Source organism: Oratosquilla oratoria, chromosome 9, assembly GCF_046742065.1.
Source record: "Oratosquilla oratoria isolate Oo_2021 chromosome 9, ASM4674206v1, whole genome shotgun sequence".
NCBI classification, from domain to species: domain Eukaryota; kingdom Metazoa; phylum Arthropoda; class Malacostraca; order Stomatopoda; family Squillidae; genus Oratosquilla; species Oratosquilla oratoria.
In genome coordinates, this window is record NC_134785.1 from 51,245,056 (window position 1) to 51,266,746 (window position 21,691).

Here is a 21,691-nt window from a genome sequence, read left to right on the forward strand (position 1 = left end):
GGAGTGCCTAGGTCACGTACCTAGCACTAGGACTGCCTAGGTCAAGTATCTGACAGGGGGGCTGTCTAGGTCAAGGATCTAGATAGTAAAGGTAGGGAGACCCTCTCCTTTATCTCTCATTGTACATAATCTTCGTACCTGAAAATAAAACCACAAGACCCAGCTAAATCACCATTTCCTGTAGCAAAACACATTTGTTTTGTTACAAGAGATCGATAGATATACAGACAGACAAACAGACAGATAGAGAGAGACAGGGGGGGATGGAGGGGGGACATGCTCGAAGCAGTGACTAGGTACAAAATGTAAAGAATTAGTGCATATAAGCAAGCATTGTGAATATACATACATACATATATATATATATATATACATATATATATATATATATATATATATATATATATATATATACTCGATTTCTGTAGATAAAGCAAAGATGCTAACACAGTTCTGACTCTAAACAAAAAAGTGTTCAGTTTAACGAAAATGTGTTAAGGTGACTACGTTGCTTGGAAGCAGAGGCGAGTGGGGATTGGGAGACTCAGGATTGGGCTGTCACCCAGAGACGGGCAGACGACTGTGATGAGGGAGGCTGGAGCGTAGGAAGAGGAGGGGGGAGGAGGAGGAGGAGGGGGAGGGGGAGGAGGAGGAGGAGGAGGAAGAGGAGGAGGAGAAGTTGACTTATGTGGAGCAAGTTGGTGGTATAGAACTGACTTGGAAACGCTGGAGAAGAAAAAGAGAACATAAATAATTGAGAGAAAGAGAAAGAGAAAAAGAGAGAGAGAGAAAGAGTGAGTGAGAGAGAGAGAGTGAGAGTGAGAAAGAGAAAAAGAGAGAGTGTGAGAAAGAAAGAAAAAGAGAGAGTTTAATGAATGTAATGATAATGAAAAAAATAATAGTTTTTCCTTTTCAATAAGACAGATACTGTCTTCCCCACAAATAGGTAGGCAAATGAAATAATAGATGAAAAAATGTCTCTAATAATATCCATGAAGAAATCTTATTTATTTTTCCTTCAATATAATGATATTTAAAGAAAAAATTCCCACTATTTTAGTGAAAAAGTGAAAAAATAATTATCTAACATATTAATTGAAAGATAAACATTTCCTCAATCTTAAATAAAATTATGTAGTTTCTCCCCAAGTAATAATTAGAAAATATCTAACACCAATAACACAGAACTCTCAATATGTAATAATAAAAAATAATACAAAACCTGGAAAAGATTTCTTTGTTCTAATGATTTGTGAAAAAACCTCAACAAGAACGAAAAAGGCAAAATAAAACTAGACCAAAAAACACTTACATACACACACACATAAGAACGGGAAATAGAACAATGAAAAAATAGAAATAAGACGGATGACTTAGTCTAAACACACAAAAATATGGATGAAGATTTTTGAGATTTAATAAAAGGAGGCTGGAGCGTCCCCCCAGGCCACGACGGAAAGGCAATGCTGGAAGACCTTTTGAGGGAGAGGGAGGGAGGAGGAGAGGGAAGAGGAGGGGGAGAGGGAGGAGGAGGGGAGGGGGAGGAGGAGGGGGAGAAGAAGGAGGAGGAGGAGGGGAGGAGGACACAGGAAGGGAGAGGAGGAGGAGGAAGGGAGAGGGAGGAGGAGGAGAGGAGGGAGGAGGAGGGAGGGGAGGAGGGAGGGGAGGGAGGAGAGAGGGAGGGGAGAGGGGGAGGAGGAGGAGGGGGAGGGGGGAGGGGGAGGAGGAGGGAGGAGGGGGAGAGGGAGGAGGAGGGGGAGAGGGAGGAGGAGGGGGAGAGGGAGGAGGAGGGGGAGAGGGAGGAGGAGGGGGAGAGGGAGGAGGAGGGGGAGAGGGAGGAGGGGAGGGGGGGAGGAGAGGGGAGGAGAGAGGAGAGGAGGAGGAGGAGGAAGGAGGAGGTTGAAGGAAGAGGAAGGAGAGGAAGAGGTTGAGGAAAAGGAGGAGGAGGTTGAGGAGGAGGAGGAGGAGGAGGTTGAGGAGGAGGAGAGGAGGAAGGGAGGAGAGAGGAGGTTGAGGAAGGAGGTTGAGGAGGAGGAGGAGGAGGAGAGGAGGAGGACGAGGAGGGAAGGGGAGGAGAGGAAGTAGGAGGAGAGGAAAGGAGGAATAGGAGAAGAAGTAGGAAGGAGGAAAAGAAAAACAACAGGAGGAGGAGGAGGGGGGGGGGGAAGAAGGATTAGAGAGGGAGGGGGAAGAGTGGATTCCAAGAGGAGTGGAAGAGAGTGAAAATGGTCTCTTCATGTAAGGGAAGGTCCTCGTAACATGTGGTGCCGGCCAAAATCAAAATTTCGGGAAGAGAATTAAAAGAATGGGCCACCGGTGTGAGAGACGTATGTTTACAATGCAGAAAGTTAAAACTCGAACTGGGGAAGAAGGAAGAGAGAAAAAGTATCTAGTTGTGTGTGCAAAGAATTATACTAAAATAAATTGATAATCATAAAATAATAATGAAATGATAATGAAATAATGAAATAATAATGAAATGAAATGATTAAATAATAATTAAATAATAATAGAATAATAAAAAAAATAATAACAGCAATAATAATAATAATAAATAATAATAATAATAATGAAATAATAATGAAATGATAATAAAATAATATAATAATATAATAATAAAACAATAATAATAATAATAAAACAATAATAATAATAATAATAAAACAATAAATAATTAATAATAATAATGATAATAATAATAATAATAATAAATAATAATAATAATAATAATAATAATGCCAATTGGGGCAGTACCATGGTCATGTCCACAAACGCTTGAACACATTTCTGTGCAACACTTTCTGGACAAAGAGCAACAAGAAGGATACATACGAGTCCCTGGCCCCACGACTGCAAGCAACTGGTTGCTTGAGCTCGAAAATAATATCAAAGGTTACGCTTCTATGCAGCATTTTGTGTCTGTTTGCAAGCACAGGAAACGTGGATTTTACATGTGTGTGTGTGTGTGTGTGTGTGTGTGTGTGTGTGTGTGTGTGTGTGTGTGTGTGTGTGTGTGTGTGTGTGTGTGTGTGTGTGTGTGTGATTCACCACCATAGTCTTGGATCACATGTTGGACTCGTGATCGACAGTTGTTAACATCCTGGATGAGAGCTCAGAGCTCGTATGACCGATCTATGGATAATACTGTGACCTTACACGCACACACACATCCAACTCCCCGCCCACGAGAGCTGGAGTAACACCCCGCAGCGCAGCAATACGTAAATTATTTCAGCCCTGGGCGGGATTCGAACCCGAACCGCCGTAGTGGCATAGGAGAACTCTAACCAACGCGCCACGAGGTGTGTGTGTGTGTGTGTGTGTGTGTGTGTGTGTGTGTGTGTGTGTGTGTGTGTGTGTGTGTGTGTGTGTGTGTGTGTGTGCGTGTGTGTTTGTATCTTGCCTTTAGGTCTGTCAAATCGTATTACGAAACACTCACTCACACACACACACTCTCTATCTCTCCCTCTCTCTTTCTCTCTCATCCCTCCAATAACTCTCCTTTCTGTTTCTCCTTCATTTACTTTTCCCTCCTCCTCCTTCCTCTAGATTCACATTTGACTTTCTTTGTCCATTTCAATTTCCGCTCAATCCCTCGCAACTTTCATTTTCCATTTGATCCATTTCTTCTTCTTCTTCATCTCGAGGTGGATTCTATTTATTCTGCCCTTCAATTTCCTTCTCTCTTCGTCTCAACTATTCATTTTGACTATCACTAACCCACTGATGACGATCCTCCTCTTTAAGAAATTTTCGTTTCCTCATTTTGACTACCCCTAACCCACTGAGGACGATCCTCTTCTTTAAGAAATTTTGGTTTCCTCATTTTGACTACCCCTAACCCACTGAGGGCGATCCTCTTCTTTAAGAAATTTTCGTTTCATCATTTTGACTACCCCTAACCCACTGAGGGCGATCCTCTTCTTTAAGAAATTTTCGTTTCCTCATTTTGACAACCCCTAACCCACTGAGGAGGAGCCTCCTCTTTAAGAAATTTTCGCTTTCTCTGTTGATCTTGCTTGTTCGTTTAGAAAATAGCTTTTTAATCTTGCAAAGGTGTCCGTTTTAATTAACCTGCCAGGTAGTTTTGTCTCGTAATTAAGAAAGAAGGCGAGAAAGAGAATGTGTGAGAGAGAGAGAGAGAGGAAGAGAGATAGCGAGAGAGGGACAGCGAGAGAGAGACAGAGACACAGATGAAGAGAAACACAGAAAGAAGAAAGAGAGGGGGCAGATAAGAAGAGAAAGAGAGAAGAAAGAGAGAGGGGGCAGATAAAAAGAGAAAGAGACAGACTAAGAGGGAGAAAAAGAAAGAAAAAGAGAAAGAAAAAGAGAAAGAGAGGGAAAGAGAGTAAGAGAGAGAGAGAAAGATAGCGAGAGAGAGACAGAGACATAGATGGAGAGAAACACACAGAAAGAGAGAAGAAAGAGAGAGGGGGCAGATAAAAAGAGAAAGAGACAGACTAAGAGAAAGAAAAAGAGAAAGAGAGGGAAAGAGAGTAAGAGAGAGAGAGAGAAAGGGGATAGGGAGGGAGAGTGAGAGAGACAGTGAGCGATATATCTTGGGATCACTTCGGAGACCGAATGCCAGCCCCTGAGGGACGCACCTTTTGGGATAAGTAACAATGTCAATGGGGTTTGGAAACACGTAGGGTGGAGGTAACCCTCTCTGACGCCTGTCTTTGGTCCCAGCGTGATGAGAGCCCAGTCAAAGGTGCTTCGCTCGATGTGAAAGAATAAGAGGATAAAGAGGGGGGAAGAGGATTAGGAAGGGGATCAAGGAGGGGAGAAGAAGAAGAAAGGGATGAGAAAGAGGAGGAGGAGGAGGAGGAGGAGGAGCAAAAGGAGGAAGATAAGGAGAAGGAGGAGAAAGATGATGATGATGATGAGGAGGAGGAGGAGTAGGAGGATGAGCAAGAGAAAGAGGTGGAAGAGGTGGAGTAGGAGGAAGAGGAGGAGAAGGAGGAGGAAGCGAAGAAGGTGGAGGAGGAAGAGAAGGAGGAACAGAAGAAGGTGGAGGAAGAAGAAGAAGGAGGAGGAGGAAGAGGGAGGAGGAAGAGGAAGGAGGAGGAGGAAGAGGAAGGAGGAGGAGGAAGAGGGAGGAGCAGGAAGAAGGAGGTGGAGTAAAGAGGAGGAGGAAGAGAAAGAAGGAGGAAGCGAAAGGAGGAAGTGGATGGAGGAGTAAAAAGAGGAGTAGGAGAAGGAGGAGGAAGAATGGAATGAGGAAGGAGGAAGAGGAGAAAGAGGAGGAAGATTGAAGGACATCTTGTCCCTGGGAAGGAGGTCTGTGATAACTTGAAATCCTTCAGACGACTGCAATCTTAGTCCTTATCCGAAAATATCCCTTTTCAGATCTTTAGTCGCTAAGTCCATCTAACTCCAAGCGATTCCATTCGGCTGAGACGGATTCCCTTTCGCAGATGCCCCATCGTCACCACTTTAGTGATTTTATTCTGTCTGACGCCAGGGAGATTCGTTCAGTTTTAGGGAACTCGCACAGGCGAGAATTAGAAGCTTGATTGCATTTCGAGGAAATCAGCACAATACGTATAGGAAAGGGGGCTTATCCTGAGTTGTTGTTATTGAGGTTTTTCACTTCCCAGCACCGTTCACGTGAACAGAATGACCTGCCAACGAGATGACGTCACTTAAGGAATGACGTCACTTAAGAATGAATAAATGGCTCTGTTGCTTTTCTCAGAAGCGAAAGAGGACGAGGCACAAATGAAAAAAAAAGTGAACTTTGATGAGGGATAAAGGGGAGGTGGAGGAGGGGAGAACGAGGACGAGGGAAGGAGGAGGAGGGGAGGAGGAGGAGGCGAAGGAGGAAGAGGAAAGAAAAAGAAAGAGGAGGGAAGGACGAGGAGGAGGAAAGAAGGAGGGAAGGATGAGGAGGAGGGAAGAAAAAGGAGGAGGATAGAAGGACGAAGCAAGGAGGAGTAAAGGAGGATGAGGAGGGAAGGAAGAAAGGGGGGGATGGATGAGGAGGGAAGGTGGATGAGGGAAGGAGGAGATGGTGGAAAGGAGGAGGAGGGAAGGAAGAGGAGGGGGAGGAGGAGGGAAGGAAGAGGAGGAGGGAAGGAAGAGGAGGAGGGAAGGAAGAGGAGGGGGAAAGAAGGAGGAGGGGGAAAGAAGGAGGAGGGAAAAGGAGGAGGAGGAGGAGGAGGAGGAGGATGGGAGGGAGGAGGATGGGAGGGATGGAGATGTTTGATGAACGATAGCAACGGTTCTGGGGTAAAACATAAAACTTTTTCCCTCAAGTTTACCCAGCCAGCCTTACCCTACACCTTACCCCTTGCCCTCTCCAACCCCAGAAGCTTTTATCCTCGATTTCCGGCAAGAGCTAAATGCCTAGCTACCTCGTAGAGCGTTTTTTCTTCATCTACAGCCCTTGTCTATCCACCGAAGTAAAACAATAAAATTTTATATGAAAATATACAAACAGATAAATAGATATATAAATAAATAAATCAATAAATAAGTAGATAAGTAGTAATAAAAAATGAATTAGAAAAACAATCTAATCCTGCAAAGAAAGAAAACTAGATATACACACGTTGAATACTCTGAAACTCTAGTTCTGTTCCCGTGCGATGTTTGGTTTTCATTTTCATTCAAATGAGGACCACGAAAGACCCAGAGCCTTTGGGTTGCTACAGAACCCACACTCAACCCGATTTTTTGTCCCCTAATCTTGCGAAAACGTATTCGTCTGCTCTGCATCCTTCGCCACTGATTGGTTGATCGAAGCAGGTCAAAATGACGTCATTGCAATGCATAGTTTACTCAGCCAATTATCAGGGGTGCAGGGGGGGGATACATTCCAGCCCCCCCACTCCCCCCCCCCAAAAAAAAAGATCATAAACAAGGGGGAAATATTCCCTTCCTCAAAAAAGGAAGAGGGAGGAGAGGGGAGAAGGGAGAGGGAGGAGAGAGAGAGAGAGAGAGAGAGAGAGAGAGAGAGAGAGAGAGAGAGAGAGAGAGAGAGAGAGAGAGAGAGAGAGAGAGAGAAAGAGAGAGAGGAAAGAGAAAAAGAGAGAGTGAGCGAGAGAGGGAGGGAGAGAGAGGGAGGGAAAGGGAGGAAGAGGGATGAAGAGGGATGAAGAGGGAGGGAGAGAGAGAGAGAGAGAGAGAGAGAGAGAGAGAGAGAGAGAGAGAGAGAGAGAGAGAGTTAAAGGCAAAGAGAGAGACAGAGGGAGAGAGATACAAATAGACAGAGACAGAGACAGAGAGAGAGAGAGAGAGAGAGAGAGAGAGAGAGAGAGAGAGAGCGATACAGAGATATTACCTTAAATGACACCGAAACCTTCTTTTTAGCCAGCGACATCTTCTTATCAGGCTCCGGTTCCCGGACCGGGGTGACCGAGAACCGGGACCCGGCCAGCTTCAGCGTCCCGTTCCGGTCTCCGTCACCCAGGTCCTCTTCCTCGGGATCCTCGTCGTCGGTGACCTTGTTCCCGAAGTCGTCCCGTGTGTCCAGAAGAGACCTCTGGATCTCCGAAGCTTGTTCCATGGCGTACAGTCCGGTCCTCCTCGAGTTGAGGGGCGAAAGGGCGAAGGAAGTGCATTCCTCTTGGTCCGAGGACCTTCGTGAACGAAGGTAATAGAGACGCATCAACTCTCTATCGTTCACGAAGGCTTCCGCAATGGTTTTCGAAAACATGGTGAATGTGTCGTAATGTTACGGATGTTTCATAGCGCTGTGGACAGGCCGTGGATCAAAACGTTCTTGGGCGCCAATGCTACTGATCCATTTCGAAAACTTTTGGACACAGGAGATGACGAAATCTGCATCCCACGGAGTTCCACGAAGATCGTCATTCCATCGCAATCGTCCACTTTCACTTTAAAGCCGATGACCTACATTACATCACAGTTGTCCCCTTTATTTTTCGTTCTTTGTTTTTCTTTTTCGACCCCAAAAAAAAAAAAATTCCGAAACACACCGAAAGCGATCCTCGAAGAGAGACGTGATCTGAATAAACGGCGGGCGTGGACAAACGAACGCAAATGTACGTGTTCACACAGCCTAAGCGGACAATGCACCAGGATCCTTCAACACCAGATGCGCACTGCCCCAGGAGCCAAGGGTTCACCAGATCGTAGCTCTTATCAGCCACAATCAAAGAGATCTTATTGTAATCTTTTATCTTTTTCTTTATCGGTGGAGAAGGCGCAAGAGATCGGGCAGGATTGTGACCCGGTCGTTTCGTCAACAGCTGTTTTTATTTGTTTATTTATTCGTCTATTTTTTTTTCTTTATCTTCTACATTTTTTTTTATTTTTAGGGGGGGCCAATTAGTATCTGTACTGTACTGTTTTTATTTGTTTATTTATTCGTCTATATTTTTTCTTTATCTTCTATTTTTTTTTTCAGACCCAATTATTTTCTGTACTGTACCGTTTTTATTTGTTCATTTATTCGTCTATCTTTTTTCTTTATCTTCTACATTTTTTTTGGGGGGGTCCCAATTAGTTTCTGTACTGTACTGTTTTTATTTGTTTATTTATTCGTCTACTTTTTTTTCTTTATCTTCTATATTTTTTTTTGGGGGGAGGTCCAATTAGTATCTGTACTGTACTGTTTTTATTTGTTTATTTATTCGTCTACTTTTTTTTCTTTATCTTCTATATTTTTTTCAGACCCAATTATTTTCTGTACTGTACCGTTTGTATTTGTTCATTTATTCGTTTATCTTTTTTCTTTATCTTCTACATTTTTTGGGGGGTCCAATTAGTATCTGTACTGTACTGTTTTTACTTATTTATTCGTCTATCTTTTTTCTTTATCTTCTATATTTCATTTTCAGGTCCAATTAGTTTCTGTACTTGTTTGAGTACCCATTCCTGCACTTGTTGTGTATACATCTATTTATTTTACCCAATTACCCATTTATTTATCTGTATCAATTTACCTATTTACCAATTTATCTACTCATTTATATAATCATTCGTTCATTTATCTTTGTTTCAACATTTATCTATTTTCCCCAATTACCTATTCATTTATATCTTTATTATCTATTTACATATTTACCAATTCATCTACTCATTTATATAATTACTCGTTCATTTATCTTCGTTTCAACATTTATTCTTTTACCTTCTCTATTTCGTTTATTACATACAAATACATACCACTTCGTTCCTTAGCCTTCATTTAATAATCATCTTTCTCTTTAAGCAGCTATTTAGTTATTTATCTACTTTTTCAAACTCTTTTATCTCAATCTGTTATAGATCGACATGCCGCTTGTCGGCATGGCTTGTCAGTGTAAATCGGTGTAATCTTCTGTATAAAGCCAATCATTACTCTATCCTCTGAGCTGTCAATCATAGTTAAGAACAGAGGACCTAGTCAAGCTAGATATTGGCTTTAAACCTTTACGTAATGGGAGGTACTTTTCCTTTAATTCAAGCTGTCGTCAGGTGATTTTATTCATGCAGTGGCGTCCCCATCCCCTTTTGGTAGGGTCTGCAACTTCATACCTACTGGGAAGTCCCTTTCTTTTAAAGATAGGTGCCGTCAGACGATTTTATTCACACACAAACATGATTTTAAGACCTTTTTGGATCAACCCTCCTTTCCTACCGGGTAGTACCTTTCTTTTAAAGATAGGTGCCGTCAGGCAATTTTATTCACACACAAACATGATTTGAAGACCTTTTTGGATCAACCCTCCTTTCCTACCGGACGGTCCCTTTCCTTTAAATTCAGCTGGCGGCAGGGGATTTTATTAATTCCGTGGTATTTCGATAATTAGGAAGCTCGCTGGTTGAGCGGGTTAGGGCGTCGTTACTTGCGGAGAAGGTCGAGGTGAGGGCGGTTCGAATCCTGCTACCGGCGAAGTTGAACCAAGGGCATTATGGTTCATTAAATTCCACGCTACAAAGCCCTCTGCGAGGGGCACCGTCCTAGCCTCCTGATAGGGGGGAGTGTGTGACATTAAACCACATCATCATCATCATCATTTGGATAATGGTGTCTTAGTCCGCTCTGTCTTCGATAGGTTCAGCTGATAGTCCTCGTCTCCGTGATGTGGAACACCAGCAACAGAAAAAGTCTTATCTGCTATCAAAGGATTGCAAGAAGATTAAAAATGTTACAATAGTTACGTAGGCCGCCGGCTGGAGACCTTTCAGTCAGTAACGAGGACAAATGAAGGACAAAAATAAATACATAAATAAATAAATAAATAAATGAGGTATGATAACATATAAATCAAATGAAATCGAATGAAAATAAACAAATAGAAGAAATAAATTAAATTAATAGACAAATGAACAAATTAATAAACAACTAAATGATAAAGAGATAGCAATAGAATAGGAGAGAATAATGAAGTAAAAAATCAGCACTATACAATATGTGTATATATATATATATATATATATATATATATATACGTACATACATACATATATATATATATATACATTTATATATATATATATACGTATACATATATAAATATATATATATATATATACGTATATATATATATATATATATATATATATATATATATATATACGTACATACATACATATATACATATATATATATACATATGTATATGCGTATATACATACACATATATATATATAGATATATATATATATATATATATATATATATTCACATATATATATATATATACATATGTATATGGGTCTATCTGTATATGTGTATGTATGAGCAAATAAACAAATTCATTTCAGGTAATAGAAAAATAAGATCACCAAAAAACCTGCAACGGAAAGATAACCTAAAAAAATAAAATAAAAATAAAATAAAAAGACCAATGACCTTTAACTGCAACACAATTGTTCAAGCGAAGAAATAAATCTTAAAAAAAAAGAAAAAAAAATCCCAAAGGGCGTAACGTAAACATCAAAGCGTCAAAGGAACCGAGAGGTTCTTGGAGAGAGAATGATAAGGAAATTTTATAGAACAGAAAAAGAAAATAATCTCAGAGCCAAGAAGTGGGACAGTGAGGCACTGGGGTAGACGAGTTTGTCCCCATTTCCAATCAGAAGCAATACAGGCGACTCATTAGATCAAAGTTTCTCAACCAGGGTTCCGGGGAACCCTAAGGTTCCGCAAAAGGTCCCTAAGGGTTCCGCGAGAACAAGTGAGATAAGCTAATGCACTTTTGATTTTTTATTTAATTTCATATACCTAATATAATTAAACACGCACGACATATTCTTGGTTATTGTAATAATGTAATATAGACATCATCCTATCTAACCTATTATTACGATGAGAAAGATATGGTGTATATATATATATATATATATATATATATATATATATATATGTATATATATTTTTGCGCAGGGGTTCCTTGAGACATGCAATTTATTTTAAAAGCTACGCAAGGGTAAACAGGTTGAGAAACGCTACCCTAGAGGATACTTCAAAGGAAATTGCTGCGCAGACATTTCCATCACAAATCTCCAAAATTCAAAAAAAAAGGAATCTCCAAAATTAGGGCATTACCGAAATCCCGAAAAATCTGAAAACTGCTGAATATTTTTTTTTTCATAATTCGAAAAAATAAAGAAATCTCCAAAATTAGGGCATTATCGAAATCCTGAAAAATCGGAATAATCCTAAATCAGGAAATTAAAAAAAAAAAAAAAAAAAAAAAATGGAAAGCTCCAAAAAATTCGAAACTCTCCAAAATTCCAGAAACTCTAAAAATCGAAACTCTCTTAAAATCTAGAAACTCCGAAATCCGGGTAATATATTTGAAACTTGTATTCACTGTAAACCATGATTCGCCTGACGATGGTCCTAGAATTAGGACCGAAACATCTGTTAGTAAACTTTCCTCATCGAAAAAAAAAAAAAAAAAGACAACAAACACAGCAAATACAAAAAATGATTATACATCTTAAGCATTCAACACAAATACATCTAATGCATTTTTATACATTCGTACTTCTGTAAATATAAAAGTACTGTATCATAACTTCGTGCTTCCCCTTCCAATACTGATCTGGTCGTCATGGAAACACCAATGATGTAAATATTTCCTCTAACCTCGAGTATTTATTGTAAACATGTTGTCAATCTCCGTGTCACTGTCAACACTCTTATGTAACAACATATCTACCATATGTTGTCAATATTATCAACAATACCTAAATACTGTATTAGGAATTTCCAAAAATTGCCATTTTCCAAAATACAGAAACTCAATATACCGGAACCATTTTCTAACATTCGAAAAGCGTTTCGAATGAAAGGAATTTCCAGTTTTTTATATTTTCAACGGAAATAAATAAATCAGAACTATCAGTTCTCATACACACGTTGTTAACAAGGCGCCATATCCCAACCGTGTTGTCACGAGAATACAAACGGAGAATGTTGTCACTTACCAAGAAGTAATGGCTGCTTCCGTCGGCGACCAGGCCGTTGGCAGCACCGGAGGTGGCGTGGGCAGGAGCAGGCATCGTAACAACGCTGCTGACAACGTCGATTTAATGAATTATCTCTTTGTACAGTTCCCTTCACTTCCACGTATCGTAAACACGATTTCATTCCTTCCATAACTTTCCTTTAGTTCTCAATGTTCTGTTCATTGTGCTTGTGTTATTTCTGTTCTTCGTTGGCATCCACACATTCTTTTTATCACCTTAAGTCATCAATTATTATCTTTTTTTCTATTTCCGTCAAAGTGTGTTTTCTCAATTGTTCTATGTTTGATCGAATAGAGTAAAAGATAACTTTTTAATATTGTGCAATTTTTCATTTAATCTATATAAGAAGTGCTTTTTCCCCCTTACCAGGGAGGTAGCCAAAGTCAAAGGTTATATACCCACCCCCATCCACTTCATCCACACCCATTCCACTCCCATCCACCCACCACCCTTCTCTCCTTCTCCTCTTAGCTCCTCATGGATGACGGGTCATCCCTGTATCGCGCCCACTGCCCCGGGTCAGAAGCAATGCAGCAAGACACAGCACATACTTAGCAAAGACGCTTCACTTCATCGGCGAACCCCCCAGCCCCCATCCGCCCCCTCATCCAGAAAAACAGAAGAAAATAGTAAACGGGGCGAAATCCATTCAGGTGGAATATTACCATTTTCTTTATTCATAGTTCATTTGTGAATATAGAAAGACTATGGGTAATCAGTGATAGATAACAAATGATAATAAACAAATAAATGAAAAGATAAATGAATAAATAATGATAATAATAATAATAATAATAATAATAATAATGATAATAATAATAATGACAATAATAACAATAAAATTAAAATACAATACAATAATTAAAAGATAGAATACACACACACACACACACACATTCACTATTAGAGCAAATTCACTTTAATTACATATTCAGGGCTGGAATGAGCACTGTGGTTGATATTAGATTCATTCATGAATTACGAGACTGGAAAACTATCACGAATTTAGATCAGGTTTACTTCAAAATACAAATAAATACCATCGATTTATATATATATATATATATATATATATATATATATATATATATATAGAGAGTATATATATATATATATATATATATACATATATATATATATATGTGTGTGTGTGTGTGTGTGTGTGTGTGTGTGTGTGTGTGTGCGTGTGTGTGTGTGCGTGTGTGTGTGCACGTGCGTGTATGTATGTGTACTAATGTGTGCGCGTCACAGGCCCTTCTCTCTGATATATTTTCACTTCAAATGACATTTGTCCCCCGACAATTCACCCGAAACATGTTTGGCCCCCTGAGACTACATCGCATCGACAGGGACGGGACCTCAGGTGAATAAGATCACCTGCCGGCAGCCATAACAAAATATATCAAGTCAAACTTAACGATAGAAGAGTTGAAATTGAGATCCTTGTCTTCTGTCTGGCGTCGGGTGATTTCATTCATATCGGTGGTAACCCCCCCCCCTTTTGGTAACCAAAGGGCTGGTAGTGTTGATAGTGTTGGTAGTGGTGGTTGTATTGGTATTATTATTGGTATTGGTATTAACAATGGCACTGATATTGGTATTGGTATTATCAATGGCATTGGTATTGTTATTGGTGTTGGTATTATTATTGGTATTGGTATTAGCAATGGTATTGGTATTGGCAGTGGTGGTAATAGTGAGTGATGACAGTGGTGATAATGGTAACAGTAACGGTGGTAATAATGTGGATGAGTTGGTACCATTACTGACGGTAATACTATGGTAACAGAGCTTATACTAGTGATGGTTGGCACTGTGGTTGTCATTTAGGTTGGCACTGATAACAAGTGCAAGGTGACGAAACTACGTGGCTTACAACCACGTTCCACCACCAGCTACCCATCATCTACCACCAAACTACCTCAAACTACCTGTGAACTCCTCGCAAACTACCCTAAATATCTTCAAAACTACCAATAACTTAGCCCAAATGACCCCCCATCCACTCTTCACAAACTACTCCAAACCACGCCTAAACTAACCACAAACTACCCACGAACGACCTACAAACTACCTTAACGTGTCCACAAACTCCCACCCCGTATGACCCAATCGGTGGAGTCCCGAGTCGTGGAGTCTTGGGAGTGAGCCACTCCCCCTTCTGGGTCAACTGGCCCAGTGCCATCCGGGGCACCTTGGCCGCGTCCCTGCCCTGACCCTCCTTCTGGCACTCATCAAGTCCGTCCCGCCAGAAGAACAGGTTAGCTCACACGAAGACCGGTTCCCGGCCAACCACAGACGTCCGTCCACCTCCTCGTTTCTTTCTCTCTTGTTCAGCTTGCTGGAGCGGAACAAAAGAACAAAAGAACAAATGGTGGTTGGAGGAAGCGGAGTGGAGGGGAATGGGAGGAGGTGGAGGGGGCTAGAGGCAGAGGAGGAGGAGGAGGAAGAGGAGGAAGGGCTGGGAACTCTAGCGGAAGAGTCTGGGAAGGTCGCGAACGGTGTGGAACAAGGACGCGTTGTGGCGGAGTGCAAGCCCCTCCCACTCTCCTCACATCTTTAACCTCACCTCTCTTCTCTTTCCCCCTCCTCCTCTTTCTTCCTCCCATCATCTCTCCCTCTTTTATTTACATTTCTCCCCGCTTTTTCTATTCTTTCCTCTCCTCGCTATTCATCTCTTCTATTTCCTTTCCTCGTTCATCTTCTCTCTCTTCTTCCATCGTCTCATCTCACCTCATCCCATCTTAATCTGCCTCAGTCCCCAGCAGTCCTATCCCATCCTCTCTCCCATCTACCTTTCCCTTCCCTTTCCTCTCCCCTTTTCCCCGTCTCCTCCTCCTCCTATCTTTCCCTCCCCTTCCTTCTCCACCCCTCTCCTCTCTCCTCTTCACCCCCCATCCATCTCCAACACCCACTGAATAAAAATCGTCTGGTTTTAACCAGAATAACATAGCTAAGTGCTACGCTCATAATCTAACCAGTGTTATCTTATTACCCCTTCAGACCTAGAGGGGAGAGTTTCCTCCAGGTTTAATTAAATCACCTCACGCTAGCCAGAATAAAATCATTCAAGGGTACTATCTTGAAAAAGTTCACTAAAACCATTAGCAGGAATCTCCTTAGCGCGTGTTGGGACACTATCAGAATTCCTCCTCTCCCCCCCTTCCCTCCCTCTCTCCCCAGCTTCATTTATCTCCCCGTCCCTCTCTCCCTCCCCTCCCTCACTCCCTTCTTGCCTCTCTCTCTACCGCTCTCCCCTTCTCTCTTCCTCTCGTCCTTTACCTCTCTCGTTTCGTCTCCTCCCTCCCACCCTGCCTCTCTTTCTACCTCTAGCTCTCTCTTTCTCTCACACTTCCCCTCCCTTCGCCTTTCTTTCCCTCTCTCTCTTCCTCTCTTTTCCTAGCCTCCCTCCCTCATTCCTTCCCTCCTTGCCTCCCTCACCATCTCTCCACCATCTCTCTCTTCCTCTCTTTTCCTAGCCTCCCTCCCTCATTCCTTCCCTCCTTACCTCCCTCACCATCTCTCCCTCTTTCCTCCCTCTACCTCCTTGACTTTATCTACTTGTCTTTCTTTATCTACCATCTGCCTCCCTCTCTACCTTCCTCCGTCCCTACTTCACTTATGACTGATCAAAGGTTTTAATCTTTTAATCAATGGAATCTAGGTTGAGAAAGAGGATTACATCTCATATATTATACATATTTAGCCTTTTAAAAGAGAAAAGCAACTTATGAATGATATGACCACCTTTAGGTAATTTTACTCAGCTGAGGAAAACATTTAACGATGAAAAAGTTAATCAAATCAACAGACGACAGTTTATACCATAAGTATGCTATTAACTACAGCTTTGAGCCTAATAGACAAGGCAACTGTTCAAATTGGCATTAACAAAGTCGACACAGAACAAGTCGGTTCACTTCGATAAGAAATGACATGACGTCTTAAGGAACAGCTCAAGGTGCCAGTCAGACTGCCTCAAGAAATCCTTACTCTTCATTCCAACCTGAAGCGCCCTGTTCTCGTTCAGACCTTAGGAATAAAACATTGCAGAGGCAGTGCAATGTAGTTCAGTTTGAAGCTTTAAGATTCGTTGAGATAAACATCTAAGCAAGATGCTGTAATGCCTGTCATTCATTTCATATTATTTTTTTGTTTGTTATTATTTGTCCGATTGTTTATTTGCTTGATTTTCATTTATCATTATTTATCTTTCAATTTATCATTATTTACTATTTACCTGTTTTTTTATCATTTAACTATACCTATGCATTTATTTATTTTATCTTATTATTCATTATTAATTCTTATTTTATTTAATTTATCTTATTTTATTTGTTTATTTACCTATCACTATTTTTTTTTTTCGCATCCGACCTAGATATGGACCAAAAGGTCTTTTTTCGGTAAGCTCCGCCTTTGTAATCCTTTGTAACGTCTAGTAGGTCTGCTGCGGACCAAAAACGGAACAAGTGGTTCCTTTTGTGGACCATCTGAGGTCCTGTGCGTGCATAAGAGGTTGACTTCGCGAGCAGAGTGAAAGTTATTTGCTAATACTGCGCGCAGGCAAAAAGAGGTGCCCCACTGAAAGGCGTGCATACACATTACAGAGCAATTGGAGCAAGGGGGTTAGGGTGGGGTTAGGGTGGGGTTAGGGGCGGTTAGGGTGGACCTAGGGTGCGTTTAGGAGTTTCAATATATGCCGAGATGGAGTAAGACTTAAAGAAAAAAAACTACAATAAAAACACAAATACACTAAGGCGGTTCGGGTTCAAATCCCACCCAGGGCTCAAATAATTTCGGTATCCCTGCGCTGCAAGTCGTTACTCAAATTGTCGTTGGCAGGGAGTTGTGTGTGTGTGTGCGCGTGTAAGGTCACAGCATTACCCATAGATCGGTTATATAGGAGCTCTGAGCTCTCTTCCGGGAGGGAAATAGCTGTCGATCACGAGTCCAACACGTGATCCAAGACCATGATGAACCATGGTGAATCACATACACGTAAAATTTAGGACACAAACCTGACCCACGATATAATAACACTGCAAATATACCTCTTTCTGTCGTTGCACTATTTTTGTTTAGTAACAAAATAATCAAGCCTATAAGGTGTATACTATACATAGAAATAAATACTCCACAATGGACACATATACATGGTTCTGCTATATCCCCCTGGGTCAGGTTTCAGTGTCCACAGTATTACCACAGACAGATAGACCCAAGGAGAACCTTGGCTAAAGATCGACTGCGACCTTAGATCGTAGACTGGGAGATCATTTTCGAAATGAGATTTTTTTTTTTTCTATTTTTCCATTCGATACAAGAGGAGCCGCGCGAGGCAGAAGGTCAGCTGGCGGAAACAGAGGTAGGAAGAGGAGGAGGAGGAGGAGGAGGAGGAGGAGGAGGAGGAGGAGGAGGAGGAGGAGGAGGAGGAGGAGGAGGAGGAGGAGGAGGAGGAGGAGGAGGAGGAGGAGGAGGAGGAGGAGGAGGAAGGAGGAGGGCTGAACCACGTCACTCGCCAATCAAATGTCACCAAGAGATGACGGAGAGAAAGAAACAGACACGTACACAAGCAGAGGCACACGCACACACAAACACACGCATAACACACACACACGCGCGCGCGCACACACAACACCCACACACACAAACACACGCGTACACACACACACACACACAGGGTGGTGTCTGGCTGTCTCGACAGAGACTGCAGCAGATCCATCCGAGGTGAATACACAAACACGCACGCACCCACACACACCCACACACACACGCACAGTCACAAACATACACACCCACACAAACAAACACGCACACACACACACACGCACACTCACAAACACACCCACACCCACCCTCACACACGCACAGTCACAAACATACACACCCACAAAAAGACACACAAACACACAGATAACAGAGATAGAGATATACAGAGGGAGATAGATAGATAGAGAGAGAGGGGGGGACGAGAGAGCGAGAGCGAAAGAGAGAGAGAGATAGAGAGAGAGAGAGAAAGAGAGAGAGAGAGCGAGAGCGAAAGAGAGAGAGAGATAGAGAGAGAGAGAGAAAGAGAGAGAGAGGAGAGAGAGGGTGGGGGAGGGGGTGGTCTAAATGCCAAGCTAATGGACGCCAGTGATTGAGTCGTTTTGTCTGTTCAAGAAAGTGGCATGCGAGGTCACCTAGCGGGTTCTCACGATGACCTGATTTGGGGGGTCGATTGTATTGACCCAAGGCAAGGTTTGATTAATTAGTTAACTGATTAATTGACTCTTTTTTTTTCCTCTCTTTATTTTTGGACAAATAATTCGTCACGAATGTATTCAGATGGGTATTTTGTCTTCATGTGAATGTGTTGGTTCGGTCACCCTCTCAAAAGGGGGGAAAACGCTGAAACTCTGAAGTCTTTTGATTTACTGAAGTCACGGGAGACTTCAGGCTCTTCAGTTTCATGCGAACACCGACATCCTTTCCTACCGGCGATCTCAAAAAATGCCGCCAAGCGATTTTATTAATCCAAAGGGAAACCTCGTTTTTAATCAGCAAAAGGATGAAATTCATCCCTTTTGAGGCGTTTAATTTTATTCTGGTTATCGTCATCAGGTGATTTTATTTATTCAAAAACCCTCTCCAGCTTCGCATACAAAATTTCTTAAAGACTTGTTTCGAAAACAGGTCAAAATTAGAATAGGTCAGTTCACTTTCAGGGAAAAAATGTGACGTCATGCAGGTGATTTTATTCAGTCAAAATATCCTTTCCAGCTTCGCATACACAATTTCTTAAAGATTTGTTTCGAAAACAGGTCAAAACAAGAATAGGTCAGTTCACTTTGAGAAAAAAAATATGACGTCGTCAGGTGACTTTGTTCAGTCAAAAATCCTCTTCAGCCTCGCATACAAAATTTCTTAAAGACTGGTTTCGAAAACAGGTCAACACAAGAATAGGTCAGTTCACTTTGAGGAAAAAATCTGACGTCATGCAGGTTGCTAGTGGTCGAATGTCGGTCCATTTAATGACGTCATCGTGTCCATTTTCTTTCAAAAGCGAATTGACCTGTTCTTGTTTAGACCTTGAGACCCGAAGTGGTACTTAAGGTTTTCATTGAGCAATTTCATCGTCATCAATTCTCAATCAATCATCTAAATGACACAAGGGGCCCCTCCCCCCGCCCAGATAGCCTCATTCCATCCTCCCCCCTCCCCCATCCTCTCCCTCCCCCATCCTTCTCCTCCCCCCCAAAAAAATATATATATATGTGACCAAATGATATAATAATGACCTACACCGTCATAGTCCGGAGTTGGGGAAAATTTGAAATATTTGAATCAACTATGGATGCGTCACAGGTACCCATGGGGTTGACGTTGGAGATGTTCATCTCCCCCGCTGTCCATCTTCAAAATCAATCAACAAAAACTCCACATTCATATCTGGAGATGCAGCCTTGTGGGGTTGGCATTCGCTCTCTATACGCTTCGAATATACCCTCCCATACTACCATTCATTGTTGACATATAAACATCTCATTCTAATACAACACAGCCAAAGAGTCCAATTTTCTCCCGAGGATCGTTGGCGGCTACCGTGGGGGCTACGGGCTCCCAGTTAGCATAGCTCGAAGTATCAATGGCCATTTTTGTCATGGTGTTTTTTATTTTTTTATTTTTTTAGTTTCCCTCTCAGTTCTGGTAATAACGAGGACACACAAAACTCACCCACCAAATACCTCTCTCTCACGGTTGTTGCAAAGTTTCATTAACGCAAACACGTTCATAAGTAAACAAAATCAAAGCACGAAATCTGCAAAAACACAGAAACCCTCTAATTGTATAACTCTATTACAACGGATAGCGTCATGGTCTACCAATGGATCCTTCCTAAGGACGACCCAAGGGGATTAGGGGAAGAAGGATGAGGTCGGATAGTCCCCTTTGGGTTGAATAAAATCACCTGACGACAGGCGTCTCTTGGTCACCTCGTGAACGTTCAAAGACTTTATTCTGGTTAGCGTCAGGCGACTGGGTTCGAACCACCAATGACGAAACGCCTCTGTGAGGTCATCAACACGCGCCATTAGGTCACACCCGTTGGGTGGGACTCGAACCCGAGAACTTGAATACGCAGCGTTGGCGTGGGCGGGAGGTTATTGTGAAAGACCTCAGGGGTCAATCTAAGGTCACCTTCGGGGTCAATCTAAGGTCACCTTTTCTTTCAATGAGGCGCTCGCATTCGTATTATGTTGACAATATCTGCCAAAAGGTCAATTTGGTGACCTTTACTGAACTTTGCCCGCTCGAACTCTGAAACGATTAATGATATACAAATATCCTTGTGTGTGTGTGTGTGTGTGTGTGTGTGTGTGTGTGTGTGTGTGTGTGTGTGTGTGTGTGTGTGTGTGTGTGTGTGTGTATTGTGCGCCTATGTATGCGTATGTGCATACGTGTACATATGTGTATGTGCATACGTGCGCGTGTATACGTGCTTATGAATACATACGTATGTACATGTGCGTGTGTGTGTGTGTGTGTGTGTGTGTGTGTGTGTGTGTGTGTGTGTTCGTACGCGCGTGCGTATGAGCCATAAAATTAGAATGACACTTTCTACTACGTGGACGGTAATAAGAAAAATAATAATAAATGAATGAATAAATTGATAAATTTAATTAATCAATAAATCTATATATGAATGAAAATACGACCACTAGATAATCTAAGCGCACTAATTATACAGACCGACCACTAAATCACCAATGAGTAATTAATTAATACATGAACAGGGAGGGGGAGGGGGAGAGAGGAAGAGGAGAAGGAGGGGAAGAGGGAGAGGGAGGAAGAGGTGGAGGAGGAAGAGGGGGAGGGGGAAGAGGTGGAGGAGGAAGAGGAGAGGGGGTGAGAGGGGGAGGGGGTGAGAGGGGGAGGGGAAGAGGGGAAGGCGGGGAAGTGGGGGAGGAGGGGAAGAGGAGGAGGGGAAGAAGGGGGGAGGCCAATGAAAGGGGGGAATTCCCAGTCTGACAGACGAACACGAAATCTACCGGAAGATCGATTCTTCGAAACATTGTAGAACGATCCCCCCGCGTCGTGACGTCATTACTGTGACGTCACACACGCCCGGATTTGGGGGGGGGGGAAGGATTTCCAAAAGTTCCGGTACTCTCTCCCGGACAAGCGTTCCCGGAATTTGAGGATTGCTCAACGGTAATCTCAAACGTCAGCCCTTTCTAGACGGCGAGTCTGTGTGTAGCCTGATGAAATACAA

General features: G+C 42.1%; 1 protein-coding gene across 9 annotated transcripts in view; it reads right to left on the bottom strand.

Annotated features, from left to right (window-relative positions):
* Positions 1-21,691, bottom strand: part of Arms (Ankyrin repeat-rich membrane spanning) — a 661,393-nt gene that overhangs the window by 135,242 nt on the left and 504,460 nt on the right. Inside the window, exon 1 of one of the 9 annotated variants that reach the window (XM_076190425.1) lies at positions 12,391-12,648. The exons of 7 other annotated variants lie outside the window; for them this stretch is intronic. In XM_076190425.1, coding sequence (XP_076046540.1) covers positions 12,391-12,465 — 75 coding nt within the window. In that variant the 5' untranslated portion in view covers positions 12,466-12,648. Of the gene's footprint in view, positions 1-7,285; positions 8,225-12,390; positions 12,649-21,691 lie in introns of those variants that run through there. One more of the 9 variants, XM_076190423.1, reaches the window with a different exon arrangement.